The 21364-nt window shown below is 47.7% G+C and overlaps 1 protein-coding gene across 10 annotated transcripts in view; it reads right to left on the reverse strand.

The window, feature by feature from the left end:
• Window positions 1-21364, reverse strand: part of PTK2B (protein tyrosine kinase 2 beta) — a 120702-nt gene that overhangs the window by 62712 nt on the left and 36626 nt on the right. For all 10 annotated transcript variants that reach the window (XR_014545816.1, XM_083604990.1, XM_083604991.1 and 7 more), the window contains one exon: window positions 1481-1752. Coding sequence is in view for 9 of the 10 variants with exons in the window: in XM_083604990.1 (XP_083461116.1) it covers window positions 1481-1699 (219 nt within the window). In the remaining variant the exon portion in view is untranslated. The remainder of the gene's footprint in view (window positions 1-1480; window positions 1753-21364) is intronic.

The following is a 21364-nucleotide window of genomic DNA, read 5'->3' on the forward strand; positions in this document are numbered from 1 at the left end:
ATGGCGCTTGACATTCGGGGACATGTAACGAGCCCTTCTCTGCATGTTGAGATTTTGGAGAACTAAGACTTTACTCAGGGAACCCAAAAACAGATTATGGATATTTGAGCATCTCCAGGAAGAACCCCGCCCCTATTAAACAACAGTAATTGGATAGGTCAGGGTAGGGGCGGTTAAAGGAAACCTTATTCTGGAGAATTTTGTTTTAACCTCTAAGGCCGGCATCCCCAACCTGCAGCCCTCCAGATGTTTTGGCCTACAACTCCCATGATCCCTAGCTAACAGGACCAGTGGTCAGGAATGATGGGAATTGTAGTCCAAAACATCTGGAGGGCCGAAGGCTGGGGATGTCTGCTCTAAGGTTTGGTGTAAATAAAGTGTAAATAAGGAGAGGTTATATACCGGTCATGAGCTGCTTTCATTTCATTTTAGCTGTTTCTTTCTTTATTGCTTTTCTATCCCTTCTTAAGGGTGCTCAAAGTGGCAGGCCTTTATTTATTTATTATATTTCTATAGCACCCTTCCTCCGGGGATCACAGGGTGCTTGACTATATAGTTTCCCCCCTCCTCCACTGACTGCAGAAATGTCACCCAGTGAGTAGGGATTTGAACCTGGGACTCTCCCACATCCTCTCTAACCACTATGCAACGCTGCGCCTGAGTTTTAACTAGTCTTAAATGTTACAATGCACAGGAGAGAGACAATAGGAGGCCAGGGAGTGCAGGAGAAGGGCTCATATGGTACGCAGGATGAGACCCTACCTGCCCACGGACTGTCTCGCTAGAGTGGCGCATACTCTGGTTATCTCCTGCTTGGACTACTGCCATGTGCTCTACGTGGGGCTACCTTTGAAGGTGACCCGGAAACTATAACTAAGCCAGAATGCAGCAGCTAGACTGGGGACTGGGAGCGGCCGCCGAGACCACATAACACCGGTCTTGAAAGACCTACATTGGCTCCCAGTACGTTTCCGAGCAAAATTCAAAGTGTTGGTGCTGACCTTTAAAGCCCTAAACAGCCTCGGTTCTGTATACCTGAAGGAGCGTCTCCACCCACATTGTTCAGCCCGGACACTGAGGTCCAGCGCCAAGGGCCTTCTGGTGGTTCATCTCATTGCGAGAAGTGAGGTTACAGGGAACCAGGCAGAGGGCCTTCTCGGTGGTGGCACCCGCCCTGTGGAACGCCCTCCCTTCAGATGTGAAGGAAATAAGCAGCTATCTTATCTTTAAAAGACATCTGAAGTCAGCCCTGTTTAGGGAAGTTTTTAATATTTAATGCTGTACTGTTTATAACCACCCAGAGTGGCTGGGGAAACTCAGCCAGATGGGTGAGGTATAAATAAATTATTATTCTTATTGTTATTGTTATTAATAATAAATCAATAAACACAAACAAGTGAGTTGCCTCCCCATCACCGCCGCCGCTTTCCAATCTTAGGCTGAGCCCCCCAAAAGCCTTTTCTCCCCGTGACAGTCTTACCCTGATCTCAGTCATGACGGTACATTTCACCAGCTTGAAGTTCTTCCCCATGTTGAAGCTGTTGCTGTGGAAACAGACCTTGAGGATCCGGACCTCATCCTTGTCGATGTCGATGGGCACAGCCACCATGGTGGACTCCGAGGGCCCCGCCAGGCTGAAGCAGCTGCGCAGAGAGTTCGCCCTCAGCCGGCTCAGCGCCTCCGGCAGTCCGGACATCATTTTGAGCAGCGGCGGTGGCGGCAGTGGGGTAGCTAAAGCCGGAACATCACTCCCTGGAGAGACAGGAGGCGAGAGGAGAGGGGTCAGGCAGAAAGCAGCTCAGATCATATAAAAACCCTAGGAATTGTAGGGCCAGATTTATTTATTTATTTATTTTTAAAGATATTTATTAGAGTTTTACAAAAACAAAAGTCCACAGAATAAAAGAAAAACCAAGAAAAATAAAAAATTCAAAAATACATAAAGAAGAAAAAAAGAGAAAAATACAAAAAACAAATCCATTTTTGATATTTAAGCTCATTTGCTTGTTTCCTTGACCTCCTCACACCTCCCCTTTTTGCATTCCCATTTACATAAGCAATTCAGCAAATCCTTACCCTCTTTCATTTATCTTGACTCTATATCTTAACATATTATGACTCTATCTTTTCATCCATTTAACAATTCATTTTTGCGTATTCTTATTAACTTTTGTTGCTGAATACCACTTATTGCCAATCCGAACATAATTTTAACATTCATTAATTTTACAATATTTCTGAAGGTAGTCTTTAAATTTCTTCCAGTCTTCCTCCACCACCTCTTCTCCCAAGTATCGGATTCTGCCAGTCATTTCCGCCAATGTAGGGCCAGATTTAGGTTTGATGAGGCCCTAAGCTCCTGAAGGTAATGGGGCCCTTTATATGTCCAGCTGACCCTAACTGACCAGCAGATGCTCTCCAGAATCTCAGGCCAAGAGAGATCCTTTGCACCAGGTCCTTTCAAATCACAGATGCTGGGGGTTTAGACTGGCACCACCTGCATGCGAAGGAAATGTTCTGCCAGCCTGTCCACATACCCAGGGGGACCAGCTATCATTCCTGTAATCTGTGGGTGCACCCCCTGTCCAGGGCTGGATTTAGGCTGGATGAGGCCCTGAGCTCCTGAAGGTAATGGGGCCCTTTATATGCCCAGCTGTCCTTTGTCAACAACAAATTGCCGCTGTTTTTTGTGTTGAATATATGCTATATGGTAATTTATGGACCTCATAGGTATCTAAAGCCAATAATAATAATAATAATAATAATAATAATAATAATAATAATAATAATAATAATAATAATAATAATAATTTATTTATGCCCCGCCCATCTGGCTGGGTCCCCCCAGCCACTCTGGGCGGCTTCATAGAATCATAGAGTTGGAAGAGACCACAAGGGCCATCGAGTCCAACCCCCTGCCAAGCAGGAAACACCATCAGAGCACTCCTGACATATGGTTGTCAAGCCTCTGCTTAAAGACCTCCAAAGAAGGAGACTCCACCACACTCCTTGGCAGCAAATCCCACTGTCGAACAGCTCTTACTGTCAGGAAGTTCTTCCTAATGTTTAGGTGGAATCTTCTTTCTTGTAGTTTGGATCCATTGCTCCGTGTCCGCTTCTCTGGAGCAGCAGAAAACAACCTTTCTCCCTCCTCTATGTGACATCCTTTTATATATTTGAACATGGCTATCATATCACCCCTTAACCTCCTCTTCTCCAGGCTCAACATGCCCAGCTCCCTTAGCCGTTCCTCATAAGGCATCGTTTCCAGGCCTTTGACCATTTTGGTTGCCCTCCTCTGGACACGTTCCAGTTTGTCAGTGTCCTTCTTGAACTGTGGTGCCCAGAACTGGACACAGTACTCCAGGTGAGGTCTGACCAGAGCAGAATACAGTGGCACTATTACTTCCCTTGATCTAGATGCTATACTCCTATTGATGCAGCCCAGAATTGCATTGGCTTTTTTAGCTGCCGCGTCACACTGTTGGCTCATGTCAAGTTTGTGGCTTCCAACAAAACACTAAAATACAATAACCTATTAAACATTAAAAGCTTCCCTAAACAGGGCTGCCTTCAGATGTCTTTGAAAAGTTTGGTAGTTATTTTTCTCTTTGACATCTGGTGGGAGGGCGTTCCACAGGGCAGGTGCCACCACCAAGAAGGTCCTCTGCCTGGTTCACTGTAACTTGGCTTCTCGCAGTGAGGGAACCACCAGAAGGCCCTCCGCACTGGACCTCAGTGTCTGGGCAGAACGATGGAGGTGGAGACGCTCCTTCAGGTATACAGGACCGAGGCCATTTAGGGCTTTAAAGGTCAGCACCAACACTTTGAATTGTGCTTGGAAATGTACAGGGAGAGAACCATGACCTTGAGCTCCCTGGAGGACAAGTCAGCTGCAAACATAACAATAAACCCCTGAGGAGCCCCCTGTCTCCCCATGGAGGAGGCTCATCTGAACAGTCAGGTCCCATCCTATGCAGAAATGCCCTGAGGTTACCCATCTCCCATGGTAAAGCCTGCCTGGAAGGGAGCAAGCCCCAAAATTGTGGGATGTGAAACACAAGAGCAGTCAAGTACAACATTCCTAGAGTGAACATGTTTACACATGGGGAGGAATGTTTGTCCAGCCAGCAGGTAAACTTCCTGTTTCCTTCTGGGCTGGGACAGACTTCCTCTGCATGTGACTAGAGGTGGGCGTGGCCTCACCTGCGCAGGTAATGACAAAAGCACAGGGCAGGGCAGCCATCTCTCTCTCTTTGACTACATGCATCGAAGAAGCAACATCTGCTTAGCCTAAGATGCTCTCTTGGCTTCCAGTCTTTTATAGAAGACTGTGTTGTGTCTTATCTTTTATGAGGGAATAAGGGGGAAATGTCGGGACGCGGGTGGCGCTGTGGGTAAAAGCCTCAGCGCCTAGGACTTGCCGATCGAAAGGTCGGCGGTTCAAATCCCCGCGGCGGGGTGCGCTCCCGTCGTTCGGTCCCAGCGCCTGCCAACCTAGCAGTTTGAAAGCACCCCCAGGTGCAAGTAGATAAATAGGTACCGCTTACTGGCGGGAAGGTAAACGGCGTTTCCGTGTGCTGCGCTGGCTCGCTAGATGCAGCTTTGTCACGCTGGCCACGTGACCCGGAAGTGTCTTCGGACAGCGCTGGCCCCTGGCCTCTTAAGTGAGATGGGCGCACAACCCTAGAGTCTGTCAAGACTGGCCCGTACGGGCAGGGGTACCTTTACCTTTTAAGGGGGAAATACCAGAACAGTTATTATAGAGGCTTTAGCGAGCCTGAGCAAACGCATCCGCTGCGAGTTTAAAAAGGGGAATGTTACTCTGCTAAACTGTGAACTTGTTAACACAGGTTGGAAAGGCTATAACCAAACAATATGTCCTCTCCTGCATCCCTGAACATTCCCGCAAAAATACGCCTCACGCTACGCAGAGTGGGGAGGGTTAGCTCAGTCAGTAGAGCACGAGACTCTTAATCTCCAGGCCATGGGTTCGAGTCTCATACTAGCAAAAGGTTCCTGCATTGCAGGGAGTCTAGGTGACCCTTGTGGCCCGTTCCAAATCTACAGTTCTATGATTCCAACAGAGGAAGAAGCACTGCATGTCTCCAAAAACTAAGGGTTCCCCCCCATGCTATTGCCCTTAGGCTAGTCTCCCCCTCCATATGCATGTGTGAATGTTGTACAAATTCAATCCAACCAAGGTACATAGGAAACTGTTATGTACTGAGTTGAATAGGATCCAAACTGCAGCAGTCTGATTGGTCCTAGAACAATAGGATTCAGAATGCAGCAGTCTGATTGGTCCTAGAACAATGCAGCAGTATGATTGGTTGGCAGGAACCACCCAATCATGCTCCAGATAGAAGTGAATCCACAACCTGATTGGCTTACAGTAGAATTCCGGAATTAGCCAATCATGTGCAGCCCATTGTGTAAATAATGTATATAAAGCAGATACCTTGAGGGGACATTCATTCCTCCTCACCACTATGAGCTGAATAAAGAGCATGAAATCACTTTGCGACTCTGAGTATATTTCAGAAACGTTCCCTGCCGGCGCGTTTTTCAGAGTTGGGGAAAGCTGCACCAGTTGAATTCCTGCCTGACACGCAGCTCTCAAAGGCGCAAGAGCTCTGCCCGGAGGAGGAAGCGTGCCTTGCTGGTGCCGCACTCGCCCCAACTGGGCAGGAGGAGGCGACAGAGCCGTGCAAACGCAGCCTGAGCTTTCCACCCCGGAGAGGAGAGACATTTGATCTGCAGAGAGTGTGATTCTCACAAGTACAGCCGCTTCCTGGGGGAGATGGAGCTGGCTGGCTCCTCCAGCCTGCTGCCACCCGCAGCTCCCTGCCAATTCCAACTCTCCATCTGGTAGCCTAACTCAGGCATGCATGCTACTCCCTGCTGATCAGGAGGAATCTGAGCCAGGGTAGGGGCCTCTCCCCTCCTGTGATGTTAACGTATGACACAGGCACCTTCCTTATAGCATTTTAAAGGTAAAGGGACCCCTGACCATTAGGTCCAGTCGTGGCTGACTCTGGGGTTGCGGCGTTCATCTCGCTCTACTGGCCGAGGGAGCCGGCGTACAGCTTCCGGGTCATGTGGCCAGCAGGACTAAGCCGCTTCTGGCGAACCAGAGCAGCGCACGGAAACGCCGTTTACCTTCCCGCCGGAGTGGTACCTATTTATCTACTTGTACTTTGTGCTTTTGAACTGCTAGGTTGGCAGGAGCAGGGACTGGGCAACGGGAGCTCACCCCGTCGCGGGGATTTGAACCGCCGACCTTCTGATCGGCAAGTCCTAGGCTCTGTGGTTTAACCCACCTCGACACCCTCAGCGCCACCCACATCCATTCTAGGTGCATTTTAAATGTAAAGGTAAAGGGACCCCTGACCATTAGGTCCAGTCGTGACCGACTCTGGGGTTGAAGCGCTCATCTTGCTTTACTGTCTGAGGAAGCCGGCGTACAGCTTCTGGGTCATGTGGCCAGCAGGACTAAGCCGCTTCTGGCGCATGGAAACGCCGTTTACCTTCCCGCCAGAGTGGTACCTATTTTTCTACTTGCGCTTTGACGTACTTTCGAACAGCTAGGTTGGCAGGAGCAGGGACCGAGCAACAGGAGCTCACCCCGTCGCAGGGATTTGAACCGCTGACCTTCTGATCAGCAAGTCCTAAACTCTGTTGTTGTTGTTGCTGTTTCAGTGCTATCTGGACTTTATTTACGTATACATCTTTCAGGTTCTGCTTGATGCACTATTTTAGAAATGTGAAAAGGGGGGGAGGAACTGGGAAAAAATTAAGGCGAGGGAGGTGGCAGACAACTTTCATTTGAAATGAATTAATTTCAACCCTACGTAGAACTCCTTAACAGGTCAGAGGTGGGATTTTGGAAACCAAGGAAAGATGTGAATGAATGATTGAGTGAGTGAAATTTCTCCAACATGAGTGATTAGAGCACGATCCAGCAGAAAGTTCTGAAATTCATTTCCTAGTGCCTTCTCTCCAAATTTAATTCATTTTGTACCTGCACAAGAATCACAGGATTGGAGAGTCGGGAGGGTAATCTAGTCCAATCGCCTTCGATGCAGGAGTCACAACTGAAGCATCCATGACTGACGGCCGTCCAACTTTTGCTTGAAAATCTCCAATGGAGTCCACTGTCAAACAGCTCTTACCCTCAGAAAGTTCTTATTTATTTATTAAATTTGTATACCGCTCTTCATCCGAAGATCTCAGGGTGGTTCACAAGATGACAAAGTTCTTCCTGATGCTGAGCTGGAATCTCCTTTCTTGTAACTTGAAGCCATGGGTTCGAGTCCTCCCCTCCAGAGCAGGAGAAAACAAGCTTGCTCCTTCTTCCATGGAACAGCCCGTGAGATGTCCATCACATCACCTCTCATCAAGAAATCAAATAGCAGCTCTAATTTGTATGTTGTTGTTGTTGCTCCCCTGAACCATAAGGTTAACATACATTTGGGTGCGAAAAATCAACAATTATACTTTGGCTTATAATTTGGTCTTTTTTATTTTAGTTTTTCATTTTAATTGGATTATGATTGGATATGTTAATTGGATTTTATATATATATATATATATATATATATATATATATATATATATATATATATTGGAGCAAATATATATATGGAGCAAATAAAAAGAATACAAGAAATCACATTATCCTTCCTCGATTTTTGAGTTGCAATCACAGGATGCCAACCTTGGCCTGATCCTGCATACCTCTTTTTAAATTCTTAGGCTCTTATTGAAAGTTACACTTGGTCCACCTGCTTTGAAGTTACTCCGGTTCACTGTTATTATCTCTTACGTGTTGCAAAGAAAGAGAGAGGGAGGAGAGAGGAATAACATATCATTTGACAGCGGGCCAAATCCTGAATGACTGAGAACAGACTCGCTGCGTTAATGGCCCCGCCGAGGAGTTGGCTGACCTCATCCCTTCCGCTATCCTCCTACCAGGGACAGAGATTTACAAATGAGTGATGCATGAGAGTAATAGGCGTCGCCCCCCCTTCTCGCAACCCCTTCCCATGGAGACATAGCTGGCTGTCATCTTGCATGCTGCGACATATGAATAAACTGCAGCCTTCGCAGCTTTCACTGGGGCAGCGTGATACTACGGTTGCCTCCAAGACGGGTGCAAATGGGTGATGCCTGACTTTTCCTGGGATGAAGGAATCAGAGAGCCAAGAAAAGGAATGGTGCTAAGGAGGGAGGTGGGGATTGACCCACATTCGCCAAGCTCTGAGCTTGTGTATATTGCAAAGTTGCATGGGTCCTCTGCTCTCTGTTTATTTAAAATATTTCTGTAGCAGAGCGGCTCACAACACAGAAAAACAACGCAGTAAGATCCACATTAATAAAATGTGGCTGGGGAAACCCAGCCAGATGGGCAGGGTAGAAATAATAAACTACTATTAAATTATTATCACTATTATAAAATATTTCATGGCCACTGGTCCCATCACCTCCTGCCAAATAGAAGGGGAAGAAATGGAGGCAGCGAGAGATTTTACTTTCTTGGGCTCCATGATCACTGCAGATGGCGACAGCAGTCAAGAAATTAAAAGACGCCTGCTCCTTGGGAGAAAGGCGATGGCAAACCTAGACAGCAGCTTAAAAAGCAGAGACATCACCTTGCCAACAAAGGTCCGTATAGTTAAAGCTATGGTTTTCCCAGTAGTGATATATGGAATAGAGCTGGACCATAAAGAAGGCTGATCGCCGAAGAATGGATGCTTTTGAATTCTGGTGCTGGAGGAGACTCTTGAGAGTCCCATGGACTGCAAGAAGATCAAACCTCTCCATTCTGAAGGAAATCAGCCCTGAATGCTCACTGGAAGGACAGATCCTGAAGCTGAGGCTCCAATACTTTGGCCACCTCATGAGAAGAGAAGATTCCCTGGAAAAGACCCTGATGTTGGGAAAGATGGAGGGCACAAGGAGAAGAGGACAACGGAGGACGAGATGGTGGGACAGGGTTCTCGAAGCTACCAGCGTGAGTTTGACCAAACTGCGGGAGGCAGTGGAAGACTGGAGGGCCTGGCGTGCTCTGGTCCAGGGGGTCACGAAGAGGCGGACACGACTAAACAACAACAACAACAACAATTATAAAATATTAAAATGCAGTAACAGCCAACCACAGTTTAGCCAACACAACATTGCAAACCGTGGCTATAAGGTGCTATGCCCTTCCCTTCCCTTGCCCTCCATCTCCAAAGATCCTGGAGGTTGTGTTTTGGTGACAGCCTAAGCATTTTCTGCCATTTATTTCGTGCATTTTGAGGCAGCTCTTCAGTGATAATCTCATGTCAGCTGACAATAAAAATGTGTTATGAACATGCAAGAAGGACAGCATTGGAACAGCGAGTCTGCTGTGGAAATGCCTTCCTTGTGTTTTGATTAGATGTGCAATATTGTCTCCTGGACTGAGCTCAGTGGAGACGGATTCTGTGTGTTTACAGCAGCTTCCGGCTGAGCACAGTGCTGATTGGCCAGAAACTGGAGATGTCACTAAGTCAGCTGCTGGCTGTGCACACGATTGATTGGCTGGAAACAGAAGGCATCATTATGTCAGTTTCTGGCTCAGCACACTTCTGATTGGCTAGAAACTGGAGATGTCACCCAGTCACTCCCCTCCTCCAGTATTTCAACTTTTACAAAATTCATTCCACCTTTAGAATAATTTTGTGTGTGTGTGTGTGTGTGTGTGTGTGTCTAGGGTCAAATTTACATTCAGCTGACTACATGCCTTGTTTTTACATTTTTTTAAAAGGGAACCAGCCCACCTATAGCACAGTGGAAAGTGTGGTACAGAATTCTGGATCAGCACTTCGTTCAAGGACTAGGGCAAGAATCACAATCCTGCTCTGCCTTACATGGTTGTGACAAAAAGTATTTACTGACTTGATTTTTATAGCACATGACCTCCCAATTGTCTGAAAGAGGCCCCTGGTTCAGTTCTCGCTAGAAATCAAATCTCTGCAATGAAAGATTTGGGGGCAAAACTGGGCTGGATGGACCAAGAGTCTGACTGAGTCTTCTTCTTCTTCTTCTTCTTCTTCTTCTTCTTCTTCTTCTTCTTCTTCTTCTTCTTCTTCTTCTTCTTCTTCCTCCTCCTCCTCCTCCTCCTCCTCCTCCTCTTCTTCTCTTCTTCTGCGATCACTCGTAGTCAAGTAAGATTGTCTTCCATAAACACGGTTTTAACAATGAGTCCGTAAGTGACTGTGGAGGCCAATTCTGGATCCACACGTCCTTCCACAGTGGGGACATAGGTTTCCGGGCGGGAGTTGATCACGGTGTGGATTTGCCAAGCGTACCTTCTGTTAGTTTATTCAGCTCCGGCCCTCAAGGCTCATCTTGCCTTGAGCCCAGCAGAGTAAAATCCCAGTGTCTGCAAACAAAAGGATGAAGCAGGTATGGTGCTACATTGCTATGCTTTATTTCTAAGCTATAGCGAGAACACACAAATGTACATCTTGCCTCTGTGAGAGCAGAGAGCAACTCCAACAACGAAACGACAGAACAAAGAAACAGGAAACCAGTGAACATCACATCCAGTCTCCCTTTCCTGTGAGAATCCAACAGTATCTGGACTCTGTGGAATGTAAACACAGTCCTGTGACTGCAGCAGCTGCTCAGTGAGGGAAACAGAAACTAACACCTTCCTCTTCGCATGTTTCTCCTGAATTCGAGTGTCTTCAAAGCCCATGACAGCTTTGGTAAAGGCTGTTCTCCAACTGGAGCGCTTGCAGGCCAGGGTATCCCAGTTGTCGGTGTTTATACTACATTTTTTTAGATTTGCCTTGAGAGAGTCTTTGAACCTCTTTTGTTGACCACCAGCATTACGCTTTCCATTCTTAAGTTCGGAATAGAGCAGTTGCTTTGGAAGGCGATCATCAGGCATCCAGTCCAACGTGTACCAAGTCTGACCGAGTACCAAGGCAGCGTCACATTATCCGTGCGAAAGAAGCACCTGAAGCAATTTCCCCCAAAGCCTGATGGATGCCATTAATCACGCTCCGTCACATTACCACCGGTCTGAACGCCAAGGAACAGTAAAATGTCACCACCTCCATCCCACACAGAGCCCGTTGCAGCTAAGAAGCAGGGAGAGGAGCAATCGGTTTCCTGGGAGACTCACTGAAAAGGCACAGATCAGTGAATGAAAGCCTGGAGGGCTGGGAGGAGCTGTGGGGTTGAGGCAGCAAAGCTGAGAAAGACGCCTGGGTCTCTTTGGGGCTGCTACAAACAGATGTGAAACCACAGAGCGCAGAGCTGGAACCTGAGAAACTGAGCAGAGCTGAAGTTTTCACCCATTTTCATCCATCCCTCTCTGTGCCCAGTGCAGAGTTGGGAAAGGTTCAGGATAGGGTAACCAGAATGATCAAGATGAAGGAACGACTCCCCTATGGAGAAAGGTGGTAGTGTAGGGGTCTATTTAGTTTAAGAAGAGAAGAAGAAGAGGAGTTTGGATTTGATATCCCGCTTTATCACTACCCGAAGGAGTCTCAAAGCAGCGAACATTCTCCTTTCCCTTCCTCCCCCACAACAAACACTCTGAGAGGTGAGTGGGGCTGAGAGACTTCGGAGAAGTGTGACTGGCCCAAGGTCACCCAGCAGCTGCATGTGGAGGAGTGGGGAAGCAAACCCGGTTCACCAGATTACAAGGCCACCGCTCTTAACCACTACACCATGCTGGCTCTTAAGAAAAGAGTTTAACTGGCTGGGTTTCCCCAGCCACTCTGTGCGGCTCCCAACAGAAAATTAAAAACACGATAAAACATCAAACATTAAAAACTTCCCTAAACAGGGTTGCCTTCAGATGTCGTTTAAAATATAATAATAATAATAATAAATTTTTTTTATTATTTGTACCCCGCCCATTTGGCTGGGTTTCCCCAGCCACTCTGGGCGGCTTCCACAAGTAAAAGTAAGATACAGTGGTGCCTCAGGTTACAGACGCTTCAGGTTACATACGCTTCAGGTTACAGACTCCGCTAACCCAGAAATAGTACCTTGGGTTGAGAACTTTGCTTCAGGAGGAGAACAGAAATTGTGCTCCGGCGGCGCAGCAGCAGCGGAAGGCCCCATTAGCTAAAGTGGTACCTCAGGTTAAGAACAGTTTCAGGTTAAGAACGGACCTCCGGAACGAATTAAGTTCTTAACCCAAGGTATACCACTGTAGATGCTTATTGCCTGGTTCCCTGTAACTTGGCTTCTCGCAGGGAGGGAACTGCCAGAAGGCCCTCGGCGCTGGACCTCCGTGTCCGGGCTGAATGATGGGGGTGGAGACGCTCCTTTAGGTATACCATGGCAGAATAAAGAGGCACGATCATATCACTTGATCTGGACTTTAAACTGAAGTCCATTATTTTGTTCTCATGGCCGCCGGCCAGATACCCTCAAGGAAAGCCTGCAAGCAGGACATGAGCGCGAGAGAGCACGCTCGTCTTGTTTAAAAATGTGTTCCCCAAGGGAAAGGTTTCCTTTCTCTTGGTTTGCTGCATGGTTTGGGTGCCTTTTGATGCAAAAGCCTGTCCCGGCTTTAATTACAGGCTGCCTCTGTCTGCTGCGAAGCACTGAGATATCCTAAATTGCTCAGCACGGGGTGTTTGTGTGTGTGTGTTAGGATTCTCTCGGCGCCTCACCCCAGTTCCCCACAGCCCATGGGCTCAGTTAGAATGCCGTAAGGCTTTTACTTCTCAGAACGGAGCTGCTTAATTGCTGCCTGAAAGTATATATAATTATAGTTATACGGCCCTCCAAATTCTCTTCCGTTCTTGGATGGAAGATTGCGCAGGGCTCTGGCTTAGCTGAAAGAATTTCCCTTGAAGGGTAGGGAAAGGAATCTTTAAAGGGCTGGGGGGGGGGGTTGGTCGCAGCTCCAGCCTTCACAGGAACATAAGAACAGCCTGCAGGATCAGGCCAATGGCCCATCTAGTCCAGCATCCTGTTCTCACAGCGACCGACCAGATGCCTGTGCGAAATTGCCGAGCAGGACCCAAGCACAAAGACATTTTCTCCTCCGGCAGTTCCCATGAACTGGTATTCTGAAGCATTGCAGGTGTCAGTTGCGGAGGCTGTGCATAGCCATTGTGAGTAGCAGCCATCAATAGCCCTCTCCTCCTCTATGAATTAGTCTCATCATCTATTAATAATAATAATAATAATAATAATAATAATAATAATTTTTTATTTATACCCTGCCTACCCAGCCAGAGCCGGGCTCAGGGCAGCTAACACCAGTAAAAATACAGTAAAAACATAATGGACACACACACACAAACCAATTTATTAAAATACGTGTTAAAATACAATTTAAAATGCAGCCTCATTTTAATGGTAGCCCATTGATCAAAACCATAAGGGGAAGGGAAACATAAGGGTCAGACTGAGTCCAAACCAAAGAACAGGCGGAACAGCTCTGTCTTGCAGGCCATGCGGAAAGATGTCAAGTCCTGCAGGGCCCTTGTCTCTTGCGACAGAGCGTTCCACCAAGTCGGGGCCAGTAGTGAAAAGGCCCTGGCCCTAGTTGAGACCAATCTAACCACCTTGCGACCTGGGACCTCCAAGATGTTTTTATTTGAAGACCGTAAGGTCTTCTGTGGGACATACCAGGAGAGGCGGTCCCATAGGTACATGGGTCCTGGGCCGCATAGGGCTTTAAAGGTCAAAACCAGCACCTTCAACCTGACCCTGTACTCCACCGGGAGCCAGTGCAGCTGGTATAGCACTGGGTGAATGTGATCCCGCGGCGAGGACCCCGTAAGGAGCCTCGCCGCGGCATTCTGCAGCCGCTGGAGTTTCTGGGTCAGCTTCAAGGGCAGCCCCGCGTAGAGCGAGTTACAGTAGTCAAGCCTGGAGGTGACAGTCGCATGGATCACTGTGGCCAGGGCGGGGCGGGAAAGGTAAGGGACCAACTGCTTGATATGGCGGAGATGGAAAAATGCCACCTTTGCTGTGGCTGCAACCTGCGCCTCCATGGAAAGCCATCTAGGTTAAGGTTAGGGGATGTGGGTGGCGCTGTGGTTTAAACCACAGAGCCTAGGACTTCCAGATCAGAAGGTCGGTGGTTCAAATCCCCATGACTGGGTGAGCTCCCGTTCCTCGGTCCTGCCAACCTAGCAGTTCGAAAGCACCCCCAAAAATGCAAGCGGATAAATAGGTACCGCTCCAGCGGGAAGGTTAACGGTGTTTCTGTGTGCTGCTCTGGTTTGCCAGAAGCGGCTTAGTCATGCTGGCCACATGACCCAGAAAAACTGTCTGTGGATAAACGTCGGCTCCCTCAGCCAGTAAAGCGAGATGAGCGCCATAACCCCAGAGTCATCTGCGACTGGACTTAACTGTCAGGGGTCCTTTACCTTTAGGTTAAGGTTACCAGACGTCCCCGTTACCTGGGCACAGTCCCCGGATTTACAAATCAGTACCCTGACAAACTCCATCTATTTACAGTAGTACCTCAGGATGCAAACGGGATCCGTTCCAGAGCCCCGTTCGCATCCTGAAGCGAACGCAACCCGCGACTGCACGTCTGTGTATGTGCGGGTCACAATTCGCCGCTTCTGCGCATGACGTCATTTTTAGCGTCTGCGCATGCGCAAGTGGCGAAACCCGGAAGTAAGACACTCCATTACTTCCGGGTCGCTACGGAGCGCAACCTGAAAAGGCATAACCTGAAGTGACTTCAACCTGAGCTATGACTGTAGTAGGAAGTTGAAAAGTGTCCCCAGATTCATTGAAAAAAAATCTGGTAACCTTAATCTAGGTTAGTGGCCATCCCTGCCTTCTCTGGCAGTGATTTCTTCCTTAAGCCCTCAAGGCACAAACTGAAATTCTGCTGGAATTTGCTCCTGCCCCCCCCCATCTTGTTGCCCCCAGCCTTATGTGGGGCCCTGTCATAAGCCGAGCCAATCAGCAAGTCGTCACCCCACCCCAGAAGATGGACCTTGAGTTTGCAGAGGCAGAAGTGAGATCTCTTGCCAGAATTGATTAAGGATCCTTTCAGATGACCTTTTATTCAGCATTCATCTCGATTTGCTTGCATAAAACTCACACAGAGGCTATCCTCTAACAGGTCTTCATTCAGCTTTCACACTGATTGGTTTGCAGGGCAGTTACATGACGACAAGCATTCAACCTGCATATATCCAGATTTGCTTGCGGGCCGTTTAAAGAGGTTTAAAGACTGTCCCAAGGCAAATTTTTAAAAATGTAGTACAGTGGTACCTCAGGTTACAGATGCTTCAGGTTACAGATGCTTCAGGTTACAGACTCTGCTAACCCAGAAATAGTACCTCGGGTTAAGAACTTTGCTTCAGGATGAGAACAGAAATTGCGCGGCGGTGGCACGGCAGCAGCGGGAGGCCCCTTAGCTAAAGTGGTGCCTCAGGTTAAGAACAGTTTCAGGTTAAGAACGGACCCCCAGAACGAATTAAGTTCTTAACCCGAGGTACCGCTGTATAACCCCTGACAACTGGGAAACACTGGCCTGCGAGCGCTCCAGTTGGAGAACAGCCTTTACCAAAGGTGTCATGGGCTTTGAAGACGCTCAAACTCAGGACGAAAGGGAGAAACGTGCTAAAAGGAAGGTACGCTTGGCAAATCCACACCGTGATCAACTCCTGCCCGGAAACCTACATCCCCACTGTGGAAGAACGTGTGAATCCAGAACTGGCCTCCACAGTCACTTACGGACTCACTGTGAAAACCGTGTTCATGGAAGACAATCTTACTCAGCTACGAGGGATCGCCAAAGAAGAAGACAACATCTTCTCATTGAGCAGTTAGGCAACCCACACTTTAGAATGAATTTCCCCGTTTTCCAAATGGAAAAAGCTAATTTTTTGGGGGGGGAGGTTTCTGATTGGTTTCCCAGAAAGGTGGGTTTGTTGTGCTAGAGCAACAAGACTGCTTTGTTCTACTTTTAAATGCCTCAATTTCCAGCTCAGATCCCTCCCACAAAATTGTGACAGTCTGGAGGCACCCAAAGGATCTCGTGAGAAGCGAAAGGAGGGGGCGACATGTCAGAGCAAGGTGTGTTTGTTGTTGTTGTTTAGTTGTTTAGTCGTGTCCGACTCTTTGTGACCCCCTGGACCAGAGCACGCCAGTCACTCCTGTCTTCCACTGCCTCCCACAGTTTGGTCAAACTCATGCTGGTAGCTTCAAGAACACTGTCCCACCATCTCGTCCTCTGTCGTCCCCTTCTCCTTGTGCCCTCCATCTTTCCCAACATCAGGGTCTTTTCTAGGGAGTCTTCTCTTCTCATGAGGTGGCCAAAGTCTTAGAGCCTCAGCTTCATGATCCGTCCTTCCAGTGAGCACTCAGGGCTGATTTCCTTCAGAATGGATTGACTGGATCTTCTTGCAGTCCGTGGGACTCTCAAGAGTCTCCTCCAGCACCAGAATTCAAAAGCATCAATACTCCAGCAATCAGCCTTCTTTATGGTCCAGCTTTCACTTCCAGTGTTTTTAGGATCCACATTGATTTTTACTAAGAACATAAGAAGAGCGTTGCTGGATCAGGCCAACGGCCCACCTCGTCCTGCATCCCTGTTCTCACAGCAGCCAATCAGATGCCCCAAAGTGAAACTTGTGAGCAGGATCTGAGCACAAGAGCAAGTCTCCCCTCCTGCGGTTTCCAGCAACTTGGATTCAGCCGTATTGCTGCTTCCAACTGTGGAGGCAGAACATAGCCATCCTGGCTGGCAGCCTCTCCTCCATGAATTTGCCTTATTCTCTTTCAAAGCCACCCAAGTTGTTGGCCATCACTGCTTGCTGTGGCAGTGTGATGGCCTGGGAATCCGATTCAGAGGCTGAACCGGAGGAATCCCAGCCTGCACAGGAGTCCCCGCCTCCAGGGCCGGCTGAACTGGGGCAGGGCCTTGATCCTGAAGTGCCTGCACCTGTGCCAGATCCTCAGGAGCAGGCACCAGGTGAATCCACTCTGGCTCCAGAGGTGGTTGAGGACTCAGTGCCTACAGGTGAGTCTCCCCCTGGGCCCAGTAACCCTTCAGCCTCTCCTGAACTGCAGAGGCTCAGGGCAGAGAGGCGAAGGGAACTGGTTTCTCCCAGGAGGAGTGCTCGCCTTAAGGCCAGGAGAGGCGGGTCTCCTGGGGGCCGGGACCGCCCCTGGCCTCAGAGAAGATAAAGGCCAGTCAGCCCGGTCCCAGGTTGCGGGAGCAACATCGTTGTTGAGTTCCTGTTCCTGCCCGGACCCAGACCTGACCCTCCAGTGTTCCTGTCCCCGCCCGGCTTCCTGCTTCGGACCTCGCCCCGCTCCTTGTGAACTGTTTCCAGGCTAGTGACCCAGGACCGGACTTTGACTATGCCAACGGTAACCTTCCCCCCGGGACCAGCACAGGCAGGGAGTTCCACAGTTTAACTATGGACCGCATGAATAAGTTGTTCCTTTAACCTGTCCAACACTCAATTCTCATGGTGCCCAACCAGATGGAGAAGCCCACAAGCCGGCCTGAGTCCACCAGCGTCACTTGTGAATCCCAGCAACTGGTGCTGAGAGGCATACAATAATAATAATTTATTATTTATACCCCACCCATCTGACTGAGTTTCCCCAGCTACTCTGGGCAGCTCCCAATCAAGTGTGAAAAACAATACAGCATAAAATATTAAAAACTTCCCTAAACAGGGCTGCCTTCAGATGTCTTTTAAAGGTAAGATAGATGCTTATTTCCTTGACATCTGGCGAGAGGGCGTTCCACAGGGCGGGTGCCACTACCAAGAAGGCCCTCTGTCTGGTTCCCTCTAACTTGGCTTCTCACAGAGAGGGAACCGCCAGAAGACCCTCGGTGCTGGATCTCAGTGTCCGGGCTGGACGATGGGGGTGGAGACGCTCCTTCAGGTATACAGGACCGAGGCCGTTTAGGGCTTTAAAGGTCAGCACCAACATTTTGAATTGTGCTTGGAAACATACTGGGAGCCAATGTAGGTCTTTCAATGTGGTCTCGTGGGCCACTCCCAGTCACCAGTCTAGCTGCCGCATTCTGGATTAATTGCAGTTTCCGGGTCACCTTCAAAGGGAGCCCCACATAGAGTGCATTGCAGTAGTCCAAGCGGGAGATAACTAGAGCATGCACCACTCTGGCCAGACAGTCTGCGGGTAGGGAGGGTCTGCCTCCGACAGAGAAGGAAGAGCATAAATATTGTGGCTGCAAGCCACTGGTAACCTTATCAGCAGCGTCCAGGAATTTCCACCCCCCGTGTCTTAGGAATTTTGACTGTGTGCCATTCTGAGTTTTTGTGTAACTCTGGAAGCCCAGAGGAGATTGAGGGGTTTGTTCCGCTTCAGACAGAGAAAAAAATTTGCGTAAAAAGAGTCATCGTTGTTTCTGGCACACATTCCACTTTGCCTGCATGTTTTGCAGGTTTCTGTCTGGTTTTGAAAAGCTGCAGAACTTGTTTGTACAGATAACGGACGAAGGATGTCCATGTGCCATAGGGAACGTTGCCTTGACGTATCACCTTCATCTCCCCTAAAAGCTTTGATCCTAATCTGCAGCCTGGCTAAGTTTCAGAGAATTTCAGAATTGTAGAGTTGAAGGGACCCCGAGGGTCATCTAGTCCTACCCACTGCAATGCAGGAATCCAGAATCCCGGACAGAGGGCCAACCAACCTCTGTTTAAATCCTACAATCAAGGAGAGTCCACCACCTTCTAAGGGAGACCATTCTTCCAGATGTTTAGTCGGAATCTTATTCCTTGAAGCCATGGGTTCGAGTCCCGCCCTCCAGAGCAGGAGAAAACAAGCTCGTTCCATCTTCCATGGGGCAGCCCTTGAGATATTTGAAGATGGCTCTCATATCTCCTCTCAGTCTCCTCTTTTCCAGGCTAAACATACCCAGCTCCTTCAATCGTTCCTCATCAGGCTTAGTTTCCAGACCCTTGATCATCTCGGTTGCCCTCCTCTGCACACCTTCCAGCTTGCCAATATCTTTCTTTTTTTTAAATACAATTTTTTAACATACCATTTTCAGCAGTAATTAAACATACTCTTACATCTTATTCAATCTTTTTGACTTCCATCAATCCTGTCTGAAAAATTTCCAGTCTAATCTCTTAGTATGCATTTCTTATTTTCCCTATTACATTTGAAACTCATAACCAATATCTCTATTTTTTCTACTTTGTAACACTTCACATAATTCTCCTTACAAAACTTTTTGTAGTCCTGCTAGCGTAATTTGTTCTTTACAGTTGCTCTTCAAATAGTTCATATACTTCTTCCAATCTTCTGTAAATCTCTGGTCCCGCAGGTTTCAAATCCTTCCTGTCACTGTGTCCAATTCTGCATAGTCCGTTAATTTCGTCTGCCATTCTTCTTTCATCGGAATTTCTTCTAGCTTCCATTTCTGGACTAACAATACTCTTGCCACTGTTGTTGCATATAAAAACAATTTAACATCTTGCCTATTAATGTCTTGGCCTATAATACCAAGTAAAAATGCTTCTGGTTTTTTTTAAGAATGTATATTTCAACATCTTTTTCATTGTCATTTCCCAGAAGTTCTTTACTTTCTTACATTCCCACCACATAGGATAAAATGTTCCTTCTTTTTCTTTACATTTCCAACATTTATTATTTGTCTTATACATTGTAGCTAATTTCACTGGTGTAATATACCATCTATACATCATTTTCATCATATTCTTTTCCAATGCATTACTGGCTGTAAATTTTATACTTTCATTCCACAACCTTTCCCATTCTTTAAGCTGTATATTATATCCAAATATTGGCATATAGTATATAGCAGTAAGGACGCGGGTGGCGCTGTGGGTTAAACCACAGAGCCTAGGACTTGCTGATCAGAAGGTTGGCAGTTCGCATCTCCACAACGGGGTGAGCTCCTGTTGCTCGGTCCCTGCTCCTGCCAACCTAGCAGTTCGAAAGCACCTAGTAGATAAATAGGTACCACTCCGGCAGGAAGGTAAACGGCGTTTCCGTGCGCTGCTCTGGTTCTCCAGAAGCGGCTTATTCCTGCTGGCCACATGACCCAGAAGCTGTATGTCAGCTCCCTCGGCCAATAAAGCGAGATGAGTGCCGCAACCCCAGAGTTGGCCACGACTGGACCTAATGGTCAGGGGTCCCTTTACCTTTATATGCCAGTATCTTTCTTACACAGTGGTGTCGAGAACTGGACACAGTACTCCAGGAGGCGTCTGACAATGGTGGAATAAAAGACATACTGTAACTTCACCTGATCTGGGCACTAAACTCCCCCTGTTCATGCAACACAGAATTCCATTAGCTTTTTTTGCTGCTGCATCGCAATGTTGACTCATATTCAGCTCAAGCACCGTTTAAACTTTCACTCTCCCCGCCCCCGCTCTGCAGTTTTCTCAGCTGTGAATTTAGAGGCTGCTGTTGCTCGTGTTTGTCTTCACCCCCCCATGGGATGCAGAAGATGTCAGCAACACTTTTGATGAGAAAAACAAACAGCACAGTGGCTGAAATCTTTTGTTATATTGAGCTATTTGCAGACATTCATGAAACGTGAAATGTGAATTGCTGAAAGACCAGCTGCATCAGGTACCCCTTGATCTGCTTCTATTCTTGTTGTTGTTTAGTCGTTTAGTCGTGTCCGACTCTTCGTGACCCCATGGACCAGAGCACGCCAGGCACTTCTGTCCTCCACTGCCTCCCGCAGTTTGATCAAACTCATGCTGGTAGCTTCAAGAACACCATCCAACCATCTCATCCTCTGTCGTCCCCTTCTCCTTGTGCCCTCCATCTTTCCCAACATCAGGGTCTTTTCCAGGGAGTCTTCTCTTCTCATGAGGTGGCCAAAGTATTGGAGCCTCAGCTTCACGATCTGTCCTTCCAGTGAGCACTCAGGGCTGATTTCCTTCAAAATGGATACGTTTGATCTTCTTACTTCTATTCTAGATAGTCATTATTTCCTATCTAACTTTAAAATGTGACTCTCAAGTTTACTTTTGCTCCTCTTCCCTCCTCATCCCTTTTTCCTTTTATGTCATGCCTTTTACGCTGTAAGCACGCAGGCAAGGACTGCCTTGTTTTAACTGACTGTATGCAAGCTGCTCTAGGAGCCTTTTTGCCTGAAGAGTAGGGTCACAAATGCTCCAAAATCAATCATGTGGGTATAAATTTTCCATAATATTCAGAACAGAGTATTTCCAGGTCAAATCACTCTTGCATGTGCTCACTCCTCGATCCATCCCTTTCCATTCAATGCTGCATTAAAATTTGCACTTGAATGTGTATTTAAAACAGGGCTTGTTTATCAAAATATATCTTTTGAAACATATTCTGTCTCAAAACACACATTCTTGGTAGTTCCTTTTGAGCCAAGAACTACGTTGCA

The sequence above is a fragment of the Podarcis filfolensis genome, assembly GCF_964270895.1.
Source record: "Podarcis filfolensis genome assembly, chromosome: 3".
NCBI lineage: Eukaryota > Metazoa > Chordata > Lepidosauria > Squamata > Lacertidae > Podarcis > Podarcis filfolensis.